This window comes from Typopeltis vanoorti, chromosome 11 (genome assembly GCF_054136105.1).
Source record: "Typopeltis vanoorti isolate ZY-2024b chromosome 11, IOZ_Tvanoo_1.0, whole genome shotgun sequence".
Taxonomy (NCBI): domain Eukaryota; kingdom Metazoa; phylum Arthropoda; class Arachnida; order Uropygi; family Thelyphonidae; genus Typopeltis; species Typopeltis vanoorti.
In genome coordinates this window covers 13,296,628-13,309,946 of record NC_143559.1, presented here as the reverse complement: position 1 = coordinate 13,309,946, position 13,319 = coordinate 13,296,628, and the positions used below count along the sequence as shown (strand labels likewise).

The following is a 13,319-nucleotide window of genomic DNA, read 5'->3' as shown; positions in this document are numbered from 1 at the left end:
ATATTGCAATTTCCTACTTCTGACAATATTTTCTGTACACTTTGCCACTAAAATCGCACGCGATGAAAATATGATGAATCAAGAAAGCACAACACAAAGAAATACTGGCATCGTGTCAGAGAAAGAAAAAAAAACTTCAGTACATAGCAAGACAGTATAATTAAAGAGAATGCCCTCTACTGGCAAACCTTTTCCTATTGCACACATTCCGAAGCCAACGCCCAAAGAACGGTCCACAGTTGAAGTGGAAAGAAATCCACTGGAAACTGTTAGCTAAGCTACTTCGTTGACACGCTGGCTTCTACTTTCAGGCGACGTCCACTTTCTCTGCCTAAGTTTATTAATTCCTATAAAACACCCTACCCAGTAGTGACAATAGAATGTATGAGGTATTTTTAGCCACTGAAAGGGAAGAGAGTCTGTTTTTGCTCATTGAGGAGGATGACCGATATCCTCTACTACATCTTAGTGACAAATACGAATAATGAAAAAAAGGCTTCAGAAGAATCTAACTTACAAGCTACTTGAGTTTGAGTATTTTCGCAGCTAATAGATGTGAGTGTAAAATGAAACGTACAGTCCTGATATGTATGGGTCACCTAATAAGGCACTATTTAAAATAAATAAATAATTAAAAAAGATAGCAACCTTAGTGCTTGGCACATAATAAATAGCAAATCTGGTGAGTCAGGTGTGACCTTATAAATTGTCGTCTACAGTGCTTGCTTGTCTAATTAGAAGCTACGATGATCGATCAACGATGTCTGTCATTTCACTGCTCTGTTCATCCGCACCTTGTAGCAATGTCTGTAGTTCTTAGTAGCAATGAGAGTATAATCTGTAGTTCTTAGTAGCAATGTCTGGACAGACTCGACGCTAAGCCAGTAACCTCATCTAATCTCTACTAAATGCATGATTGCTATACGGGCCTGAATAGATTGAGCTGTCTGCGGTGCTGGTGCCCTTTCGGCGTCTTCTGCGATGAAGTATACAAGCCACTAATAACATCACTGCTAACATCAGCAGTACTCCTGCGATGGCAATACCAATAGCAAATTTCCTGGTTGATACACAGAATTCCTCTTCTGCAAATGTCTGCTGGGGTGGGGATGAAATTGGGAGCTCTAGAAGACATAAAAAAGATAGTTCAGTTTATGGCGTTTTGAACTAACCTGACATGTTTAATTATCTTGAATATTGCAAGAAAAATAATTAACTTGATATGTACATTGCTCCATAATCCTCAATTCATTTTCATTTGTCGTGAATATTTATATTTTAGTGAATTACTCTTGTGTATTTACATCGTTTAGTTGTTATGAATATCTAATTACTGTTCCAGGAGTAAATTTGCATTTATTTGAATTACTTCAATGGATTATGGATATTTACTTACTGTTATCCTCTGCTTCATCAACTTCGCTTACATAGAGACCGGAGTATACTTCGACACTGAGATCTCTGAAATCCAAGTCGCCCCAAAGTTCTTTTAGATTTCCTTTTTGCTCAATGTCAGCATCACGTCTTCTTCGCTTCAAAGCGTAGCCATGATCACCACACAATGGAGGCTAGAAAATAAAAAAATACGTCATCAATTTAAATTTCTCGTATCTGCGCAGTTCAGTAGTAACTGCTTTCATTTTAGGGAACAAATACAAAATATAAAAAAAATATAAAAATGGTAATTTGAAGTCGACCTTGATGAAAGTGTCTTTTGTCTAAATAGTGCTTTGTTTAAATCTAAATGTCTAAATTTAAATTTAAAAAAAATGCCAAAAACAGGAAATAATGAGCACTTCTGTTTAACCCAAATAATTTCTGTTAGTTCAAAAGTTAAAGGAGAACGAAGTTTGTACAACTGGGCTCAGCTTCTTCATCATGATATTCATTCACCATTTAGTAACTCTCATACTGCTGTTTGACTTCTGCCACTTTTCAATTCCATTTGTATTTGCTAAGTGGAAAAAACTAACCATCTATTTTCTGATAGAATGATCACCATTAAGAAAGAAGAAACCCTCTAAATATAAAAAGATTTATTCAAGGAACCGATCTCTACTAACCAAAAAGCTCGTCGTGGAGGTTAATCCAAGATGTTATGAAGGGAGAAAAAAGACAAAAGTTTTGTTTGAGAAGTTCAAGGTTTGTTTGCTTGTGTGATTGGATTCTCATTCAGCAAATTATACTTTCTGACAGTATTTTTCTCTTATTAAGCGTTTTCCATTCGTTCTCTGCTCCTCATCATTCCCATTCTGCCAAACAGTTTTCCGCAATTAAACAGATCATATTTGTTTTTACAGAGCTGTCAGAAATATCAAGTCTATTTATATCTGAAGGCTGCGTGTTGCATCTCGCTTATGTGAATTACTTGGCTATTTCAGACTCCGGGGTAGAATATTTTCATAAAGAAAGGAGATAGAGGAAGGGAAAAAAACTATACGATTAACATTCGCTTCATGTTTCTGTAAGTGATCTGTAAAGTATAAGTTTTATGCTGCTCCATTTGATATGATCTTCCCTTGTAAATCAGAATTTCACACTTTCATTAAAAGAAAAAAGAAAAAGTTTTGTTTTTCTTCAAACTCATTACTAAACCGCATACTGTGATAGGATGTTTTTTCCGATTAACTTTTAACAATTACATGTATAAAAACATCGAACTCTATATTTTATCATGTTGCATTAATTTTGATATATTTTACTGGAAATTAATTAAATCCCTTCTTGATGGAAACAGATGTCTCAGCTGAAAGTCGGCCCAGTCATACAGTGGGAAGGTTTCATTCCACAGACAGGCCGACCTAAAAACATCTTGCGTCATCCTCTGGATCTGTTCCTGCCATCTTGGCATAAAACACTTCTGCTAACTTTTTCTCCTCCCTTCCATTTAAGTGATCGTGCTGTTTCAGATTATCTTTCAAGAATGCGTGAGCAGCTAATGATTTGAAATGCACCATGTGGATTTCAGATGTCCTACATTGAAGGACTTATTTTGTGGACAGTAATTTAAATTCCTTTTTGTTTTGTGCACGTTCCGCTATTGAGACAAGTCCAACAACAGGACGTATAATTGACTTGCAGTGAGTAGTCTGAGGGATCGGAGAATTGTAACATGGGGAAATAGTTTCCCAAAGGAGAACTTGGATTATGGATTTAGGAGATGGAAGTATTACGAACCTGCAACTGTGAACGTACTTATTACACACACACACACACACACACACACACACACACACACACACACACACACACACACACACACACACACACACACGCACGCACGCACGTGTATTTAGATTTTTAAATACACATTGTGTGTTGTGTGTACCTAACATAAATTCGATAACTAAATAGATTTATTGCTGTTAACTTCATATATAATTTCTTGTTTGGTGATTTACTCTTACTCAACGGTGTTATAACTAAGTTTATTAAACGGAATCACTGTAGTGTTGCACTTTGATGACAGTTCCTATTATTGTCCGTGAACATAGTGTTACTAAAAGCAATATTCCTGTTAGTGTTCACAGGTTATTATTGAGAATAACATCCCGAAAGTGAATAAGATAATGGAAATCTAGTCATCTACATTTACTGTATGGTCGGCCGATAAGCATTCACCAATTTATACTGCTAAAAATTGAACACATCGATAGGTATCTTAATATATTTCATTATTTATGTGTATTCGTGCACATAAGGAGGAAATTTATGTTAAATAGCGAAGAAGATCTGAACGTGTTGTCGCGGTACTTACCACATCATCGCAGTCAGCGCCATTCTTGAGACATAGACGAACGTTGCACTGGTAATAAACTGATGACGTGTATGGAAACTTGTGGGCAGGGAAATTCACCATTGCTTGAGTTTTGTTGAGAAGGTAATCAAATGGTCCCATTATGTCCTCATCAACTGGACACCTGTAAAAATTCTAACGTTAGCCAAGACCAACTAGATATTCTACCTTTCTTTTCTCGACTTAATTATTCTGATGTTAAAAATGACTTGTCTTAGAAAATATTTTGATTTCTGACATGTACTTTAAAAATATCGTCAACCATCATAATGTTACTTGAGCGTAATTATTTCCCCTGGCTCATTTTAGCAAAAGTATTAAATTTATTCATATTTGTCTGGTTTATAATGTGTCAACTATTCCTACAACCTTTTTTTATAAGAGTATTATATGATGGAAATGTTCGGACATGTAAGTAATTGATTTCAGTTAAATTCAAGACAATCCGCAATGAATCTGTTTTGAATTTTACAAACTTCACCGTTCTGTTGTATAATATACTGACTATAAATGTTTCGCATAATATATTATGTGTATACGCCAGGTGTTTCTCAAGTTTACGCAATTGTAATCAGAAAAATTAACACGGAAGAACACGGCTACTACAAACAAGTTGCTCGCAACGACACGCCAAGAAGCACAAACATTACGATTAGACACCACTTTCAATTTCGACACTGTTTTTAATTATTGACAAAGAGATTCGAGCTGTTAGTAAAGATTTAATAAAGGAAATCGCAAACTTTATCAAATATATCACTAAATCTGAATCGTGTATTTTCTTGACGAATAAGATTGCACGTGGAGGAATAATGAAAAGTGGGAGACAAGGATAGCGTCTCACTTCAGTAGCTTTTTAGTGGTTAAATTAAACCTCGGTTAATCAGGAAAGCAACCTTGAACTAACAGACGTCATTTATATACTTATGAAATTCTGAAAATTTGGAATAAAATTACGACTTTAAATCTTACAGTGGGAAACTTCATACATTATAATATGATGCTTTCCTCCCATTCTTTGTGTTGAAAATAGATTTATATTTTGTAAACGAAACTTTTACGTGAAGCGGTTTTTTTGTTCTTATTAATTGCCATGACCAGCGTTTTTGAATAACTACTAGTTCAGCAACATCTAATGATTCTAACATAACACGCCACTGTTTCTCGAAGTGTGGTACATGTACTTCCAGGGGTACGAGTCATTTTTTTTTTATTTGGGTTACTTTTTCTGTTTTTTAACTTTTATATTTTTTTGGTGTATTGTCGCAGATAAGGCAGATCTATTCCGTAAATAATTTTTCAATAACTAAAAAATTCTAAAGGAAGTTTTAAACAAAGTTTAGTTTAAACAAAACTAAAGACGCGACCGTAACGGAGGTCGACTGACCTCCGTTACGGTCGCGTCTTGTTGCAGCACGATTACGTTCGAACTGCGCAATGAAAGTTTAAATTCACTCGTTCGAACTACGCGGTCAGAACTCCGCTAAATTTCGCAGTCATTTGTATCTTAAATTATAACGGTCTTCAGTGGTTGTTTTACCACTCGTGCGCGCATCGATACATATTTAATTGTGTTTGTGTCACAAGTTGGCTTCTTAACGTGGAACCTCATCTACGACTTAATAAATATAGAACCGAATTTCACCGAACTAACGTCTTTCTAACCGAAACAATTTCATTCGTCTCATTAAATAATTTTTTGAGGCTACTGTATGTATATTGTATTCGTGTAACTAAAAATGTATTCAATAATTAAAAAAAAATGTTTCACATGGTTGTAATTTATTATAACGAATAGCAAAAAAAAAAAAAAAAAAAAAAAATTCATGATTCGTGATTGAATGAAATATAACTTTTCCCAAATTTCCTTTGCCTGAGAAGGGATATGCTCTTGTTACTAAAATCAAAAATGGTACGCAGGTGCTGAAAGTTTGGAAGCATCGCTACACGGCATTGGTTTATGAGCGTCAGTGGAACGTCATGAACCAAAAATAAGTTGAGGAATTGTCAGTTGTAGGTTGACAAAGTTCTAGTACTGAAAATAACCATAACAGACATATAAACTGGTTCTTACTTACCCTTCATTATTGATGAGTGGTTGTTCTCCCCAGTTCATTCCATCCCTAACTAGGCAGTTGGTGACCTTAATGCCGTATACATCTGAAAAAAAATCGAGAAAAAAATATATACAGTGACGTATGGTACTGAAATCATGAAAGGTTTTGTTCCTGAAGAGAAGCAGGTTTTGAATATTGTGTATTAATGGGAGGGGAAATTGATGTTTTACATTTTTGTTTAACATGTTCTTTAAATTTTAAAAATTTAAACAAATTTTAAATTTTGAAAAGGTTTTAAACCTTTTCGCTTCAGAAAATATAACTGCGGAAATTCAGGAAGCGGACCATCTTAAATAGTAAAACTGAAATGATTCGAAACGAAATTGAGATGGCTTGAAATATTTATCAAGATTCCAAATAATAAATTTAATTCAAACCTCAGCCAGAGCGAGCGACGCTGTTATATGGGTATGGATTGATGAACAAAACGAATCCGTAGTCTGATACAAAAAATTACATCAGGTGAGTTGCACATTTCCTAATGGAATGCTTTAACTATACTTTCTTCAAGAAAGAAAATTCCATTTCTTCGATATTATTGGAGGACTGAAGCGGCTAAAAATGTTCCATGGTTGGTCTCTATAGAATAGGGTTTCTGGACTATGTACAAATAAATAAAAAATTACAAAATAAATAAAAAAATCTGAGTCCGCTCACTGTACTATATGTTTTGGGGATGGGAGATACATATATATTAATTGAACCGATTTGGAAGATATTGAGAAAATTGTAGGGACTGTAGTCAGATGGAATGATCTTTCGCAGTATTTAGAGCAATTTGTTAATGGTCAATCATTTCCTTGGTTCTCTTTCAAAAAAGTTATCCGACTTCTGATGATGTACATTCTTCTCTTATCTATCCTTCAGCCTTCATAAAATGCGCATTTTAGATGCTTTCTTTTTCACTTTGGTTTTCATGGCTTCAGTTGTCTTCATTTAATGTGGCAATAGAAAATTTACTGGGTGGCATATATGGAGAACACCTCATAAACTGTTTTAATCAAAGTTCTCGGTCCACTTCATAAGAATTTCAGTTATCTCTATCTCCGTTTTTTGAAAAATCATAATACGATATAATCTTCAAACGATCTGTTTACATAGATGACCAAAAATGCACGGAGTCTAAATAGCAACGCGCTATTTAAACTTCTTGTGAGCCTCTGTTGTTCAGTTGGTATAGACGAGCCGTTTGGTTGGAAAGACCTAGTTCGGATTCCGTCGGAGGTAAGAAACCTTCATTAGATGTTTTCAATCAACTGGTGAGTTAACCGGTCTGATACGGAAACTCAGGTTTTTCGTCTCTCGAAACCAGCCCCGTGAACACGCATATCTATAGACATAGGATACTAACTGCGAGAAGGAAGAGATTAGAACCTCACCATCTTATTTTTCTACTGCACGTTATGGATCTCAGATAGAGATCCATAATAGGCAACCACCTGAATGGAGATGACACTTGACGGGACATTCAACAATATATGTGATTTCTCGCTCACTGCAGCATCCGTTAACTCACAAGGTAGAAACTTTTGTATAGATATTATATTTTGTGTAGATATTGCCATATCAGGCCTCACTACCAATATTTTTGGTTTTTTCATTAACAGGGATTTTATCATAGCACTAATCATTCTGATATCTAAAATGCTTGGCTCATTAGTAATCTTCAAAGATGTATGATGTAAGAATCAAAAACTACTATTGATGGTGATATTCATTTCGTTTTACGATATTCTGCACAAAGCAGGTTGAGGGTACTTTCCATTGTACACAATGCTGTGTTCACCAAACCTGTTATAGCATGGGGAAGAACCATTCAAGGTCGTTGGAACGTTTATGAAATATTCTACTTACTCAATTTTTTTTCCCTTTCATCATTTTAAATTATCTTATGAATAGAAACTAGCCAGATCTAGTTTGACAATAATTATAATAAGCATTCATTATTTGTCAAGTAGTCCTTAACAGAGTTAAGAATTGAATCCGAACCCTAGAATGTTATTATTCATACATTTAAATGTTATAAAATTTCACAACACGAGTTCCTCCCTAGTACATTTTCCCTTTGTAAACATTTAGTTGTTTCGATTCCGTATAGATTTGAAGAAGCTTCATAAGGGCTTTAGAACAGAAGATAAGTTAGTCGATCTCATAAGTAGGATTTTCCTGCAGGCAAACTCGAGTTTTTCATTCCTGCAAAATGGGAAAACCTCCAGAGACACACGCATTCAACAGAAAATATATACATGACTTCCAAAGTGTTAGCTATTTTGGCTGTAATTTCTACCTTTGGGCACATGTCACGGTGGTCTTCAAGTTTGAAGATAATATTTTTAATTACATAGAAGAATTTAGTGTTTGAAAATTTCCTGGATTACGGTATAATTCATCGACTAAAGGGTCAACATTTGCGTAGCTAACTACATAAGCAGCCAATGTTTCCTTTGATTCTCTGCCCATCTGATAACACCATACTCTGTACAGTTGACACCCTATCTTCTATCAATACATCCAGCTTTTACTTTTTTTGTGTTTAATTCAGCTTTGCGGCCTTGACGTACAGACGCTTACAACTTTCAATGCGTGCATTCGTAACCGAACTAAATGAGACAAGTTTTGTCAACTTTACTTAATGCATGCTAATTATTACAGTAAATAACATTATCTGTGTAAGAGATCTTGTGTCGTAATGACAAACTGACGTACTTAATTTACATTATCAGATTTAACACATTGGTGCATCATATAATTATGTTACTTCTATAAAATGCTGTGCTCATACAACAAGTTTGGACAAAATTATTTTTGGCGTTTATTACCATACTAAGAAATCGTTTCAAGTATTTTGGAACTTCCTGCTAGCATATTGTTACCCTCTGGAGTCCCAGGACTCATCGCGGGAGACCATTCTCCACTACCCAACACGCACGATCTGTTTCACACAATTCTCGTTTGTTAAACTGCTTATACTCCATCTGGTTTTGCCTGCTTTGCAGGTAGAAAAATTCAAGTTTTGTGGAGGAAAAAAAAAAAAAAAAACTGATACAGCCATATTAAGACTGAAATTCGCCTTTATTTGAAAAAACAACCAACCAAACAAACAAACATAAGAATTCCTCGTATCACAAGTATTTTAAATGTTTTTCTAAATTGTAAAACATAAATACACAATGCACAAAACAATACATACGATACTATTTTTGCTGCAGTAAATACTCTAATAATCACCAATTATAAAATAACACAAGTTTGAAATCGAGAAAAACGAATTAATTTTAATTTATAACCAACAGCCTTTAGTGGCGCTGTTGTCAAGGCCATCAGATTCCGTTTAGAATGAAAATTTGAAATCCGAAATTGATTTGTAAGCTTCCGTAATTTATTCTCTATTTAGTGAGTGGTATTATGCTTTATTTAATGAGTGGAATTTCGTGTTTTTTTTTTTTAAATTCTTTATTTAGCAAGTGGAATTTTGTGTTATTTATTGTTTATTTCGTTTTGTTACTTTTTAGTACTTTAATATTAAATATTAAAATAAGGTATCTTCGTATGATATTCCAGACATTAATTTTTTTAAATTCTTTATTAATATTTATTCTCTTTCTCCTTGCTAAAATTGTTAAAACTGTCTTTGGTCTTGTGGTAATTATTGTAGTTTTGTAATCATAAAGCAAATTTAAATCCCTTGAAGTTAGGATTCAAATTATTAGTGTTGTCATCGATGTTATTATTCATCGATTAATAAATAGTAGTTTACATGAATAGTCGTTTGGTTATTAATCGATGAATACTACTGACTTTTTCATGTTTTTGTCTTATGTTTTTCATAGTTTAAAACTACTAACTACATATCACTACAAATGAATTTAACAATATTTTAGGACTGTTTTCCTTACCTTGAAAATCAATACTGATTACAAGTGTCAACTGGTCCCCAATTTTAACGTTTTCGGCCACGACGCTTTCGTGGGGATCTCCAAGAAAAATACGCATGGAACATACTGGCATGGGAGCAGTAGCCATGAGAGGAGTGGTTCCCAGCATGCTAGACAACGGTTAAAAAATAATGGAACCAGAATCAGTGAAAGATGTAACTGAACCACGAGTAACAAACATTACTATAACAGTGATTAACTGTCATCAGAAAGTATTTTTCTAATTGATAATAATGGATGTAATGAATATGCCTTCGTCAGATCAGTGTTATGTGAGGGGGAAAATATTCTTAAAAATAGCTGTGGCAAGATAGGTTATTAAACAAAACAACAAAAATATAAATGAATAAAAGATAATTTATAAAAGTAAGTTTTTATTTAAACTGGGCGATTTAAACCATTATAGTTATGATTCTCTGATGCGCACATTCTTCATTATAAGCAGCGGTTCTTATTGGTGGTTATAAATTCACAAACGATAGCTTCCTGTTTTATCATAGCCTGTCAGTAAGCAGATCTGAAAACATTTGAAATATTTTTCTTTCGTTTGTTTGCGACGCTTAACATATCTTTCTGTTGTGATGTATATAAACCAGTTTGGAGTTTTGTATGAATGTTTTAATTCCACTGCACAAAACTGTGTTCGCTGCCCAGATAACAAGCTCCTTTGTTCGAATAGGGATTATCCAGATTAAGACAGTTCTTGAAATAAAGCATTAAGAACGTCTTGTACGATTCTTGCATGATATTTCTCAATATAGTAAATCAATAAAGGTACGCAAAGTTTTGAGCGCCCTCTCTCGTGCTAATGAAAAAGCTCAACCTATGACTGAACTGAGATAACTGAGCTGACTCCCCAAACATGTTATTATTGCATCTTATTTCCAGAAAGAAACAAAGGTTTGTTTTGTACGCTATAATCATTTCTTGCAGCAGGAAATGGGGGAAGGGAGTAACAATCATTGCCCATTTCAGGAAGGATGCTTTCCGTCAGTGAGTCACAATAAAATTAGCAACCGGATACCCTTAGCTGCATTCCACCAGGTTGTGTGAGCATTTTAAATACTTTGGAGACTCTGCCTATTAAGAATATGACGTAATCTTCCTTCTTGCTTAGTATTAGACGGGATTATCAAGCAGAGTTTGAGTAAACTCAAGGTCAGGGTTACGAACCGTTCTGTACGGGGCCTTGAGATATTCTCTTTCAAGGAGAGGTCTTGTGCAATGTACGTCGGTCGCGAATAATGCGTGTTGTTATTAGTCGGAGACGTTCAGGTGACCTACTGTTCCATTAATTTTCTAGTGTGGGTGTCACTGAAGTGCTCAAACCGTAGCTTATTCCATACACGAAGAAGCCAAGTGTAAAGTGGGAATAACAAGCAAAAGGTTGAGATTAATTATTTGAAAAATTCATCCACAAGATTACTCTGTTATGCAAATCAAAATGCAAACAATTAGAACAAAATAAGTCGGCAATTTACACTTTAATAAACGTAATCGAATCTTACCTCACATTGAAACCTGATGTGATGGTCTTCTCTTTGGTCTGATATCTGCATCGAATGTGGTACCCACGTCCTTGGTTGGTGACCAGTTTTCGATGAGGCTGAATGACCACAGTGTTGAAGTATTCTACACCATCGTCCTAACAAAAGAAAGCGCACCTGCGTTTTACATATATTCTGTTGTTTTCTGTCATTAGTAAAATATCCTTCCAAATAAGAAAAAAAGGCTCCTAAGACCCCCATAACTTTTTAATCTTTGAAAAAAAAAAATTAACTTTATAATGTAATTTTGTTTACTCTTAAAATAATTTTATGAGCATCTTGGTACTGCTGACTGGCTCATTATTAAAATTATCCTACGTGATGTTGGAGGATATTGCTTTTATCGTTAAAAAACGAAAAATAAATTGCTTCTCATTAAGTTTTTAAATGATTATTTTAATTTATCATGGTTATCCTGCACGTTAATAGTTTGTCTGTATATTGTCGCATAATTAGACAAATAAAATACCCTTTTAGTGAAAATATGACTTACAATGTCCGTGCTCATTGTGTTACAAGATCGTAGAGGAAGTGAATAGACTACTTGGGGTCCGGCGGTGGTATATTCTGTCATGCAAGATGAATTCTTGGAGAGGCCCTTTGGATAAATCATACCGTTAAAATTGGAGACAGTAGAGATGGTGACCAATATGTTATGGCTATTGCATGCGATGCTGACGTCGGAAACAAGGTTGGACCCTTGAAAAAAAAATAAAATATTCTATGTTATTTTGAAAGGATTCCATTCCTATCAAACTTATAAATTCAGTATTTAGAATATTAATAAAAGAAGATCATTCTTCTTCTTTTATTGATATTCTAAAAAAATCATTATTTGTATCAAATGATTCCCTCTCATCTCAAATCTCTGAACTGTATATGTATGTATGTATCCTGATCTAAGATTGAAGTCCAGCAATAATACTTAACGAATATTATGAATTACCCAATTAAAAAAATAATAATATGGGATTCAAATTGGCTACCGAGGTTTTATGAACGTGATTTTGAACAAACAAATTAAATTTTTAAAGAAATAAATCAAATAAAAATTAAAAATAAATTCTCTGTAATTAGTTCAAAAACTTAAATTTTCAAATTATGAAGCGAATATTTTCTCTTTCTTGTCTGTTTTCTTTAGTTCTTTTAGTATAAAAAATTACAAAGATATTTATCGCATTTGTTCTAACCGACTCTAACGTACCTTGTTTTTTGTGCATTTTAATCATATTGATAATTATGGATTTATTTGTAACTTGAAGCAAAATTCGCGGCAGTGTTTTTAACAATATAAACTTTTTAACCCAGTATTGCTATTTTTATATTACTAGGTATGATGAAGGTTATGGTGTGATGTTTAAAGAACAGTTAATAATCTTTGCTGCTTGATATTATTCGCTTCGTGGTATTTTGTAACTTGATATTCATTTTTGAGTTAAAAAAAGTTCAGATTATAAAATAAGTAAACAGCTCAGCAAGAATTTGTCCTTTCTTGATGGACTTTTGATTTCGAACTCAGCGTGACTTAACTTACATCCGGAATGTCTATTATTCTTAAGACTGCGTGTTTCACGGCAAGTTATATTTCTCGGAGCATCGTAATGCATTTTTCTCCTCAAATACCCCCCCCTCCTCTTTATAACCCACTCATTGACGATACCTGGCCATACACTTAAGTGAATCTGAAAAGGTACATATCGGGTTCACGACCCACAATGCATTATGGACGTCAACAGAAAGAACGACCACTGGGCCATTTACTATCGTCTCCGGCATCGGACGTAGGAGGCCTTGATGAGCCGATGAAGGATCAAAAGGTTAATGCAGTGATAACGTTTTGCCACTGAGAGTAGCGAGAGATTCCGGCCTATAAAGATTGGCACGACTTTGAGATGATGTCACGCATACGGAGGAGCTGACACTT

At 34.4% G+C, this 13,319-nt stretch overlaps 1 protein-coding gene across 1 annotated transcript in view; it reads right to left on the bottom strand.

Annotated features, from left to right (window-relative positions):
- Positions 1–894: 894 nt before the first annotated feature.
- LOC150101310 (cuticlin-3-like) overlaps positions 895–13,319 on the bottom strand; it is a 67,863-nt gene continuing 55,438 nt past the window's right edge. The window contains exons 2-8 of the mRNA XM_090400731.1: positions 11,889–12,094; positions 11,357–11,493; positions 9,810–9,958; positions 5,875–5,956; positions 3,758–3,920; positions 1,397–1,568; positions 895–1,124 (exon numbers count right to left, since the gene is read on the bottom strand). Coding sequence (XP_090256857.1) covers positions 895–1,124; positions 1,397–1,568; positions 3,758–3,920; positions 5,875–5,956; positions 9,810–9,958; positions 11,357–11,493; positions 11,889–12,094 — 1,139 coding nt within the window. The remainder of the gene's footprint in view (positions 1,125–1,396; positions 1,569–3,757; positions 3,921–5,874; positions 5,957–9,809; positions 9,959–11,356; positions 11,494–11,888; positions 12,095–13,319) is intronic.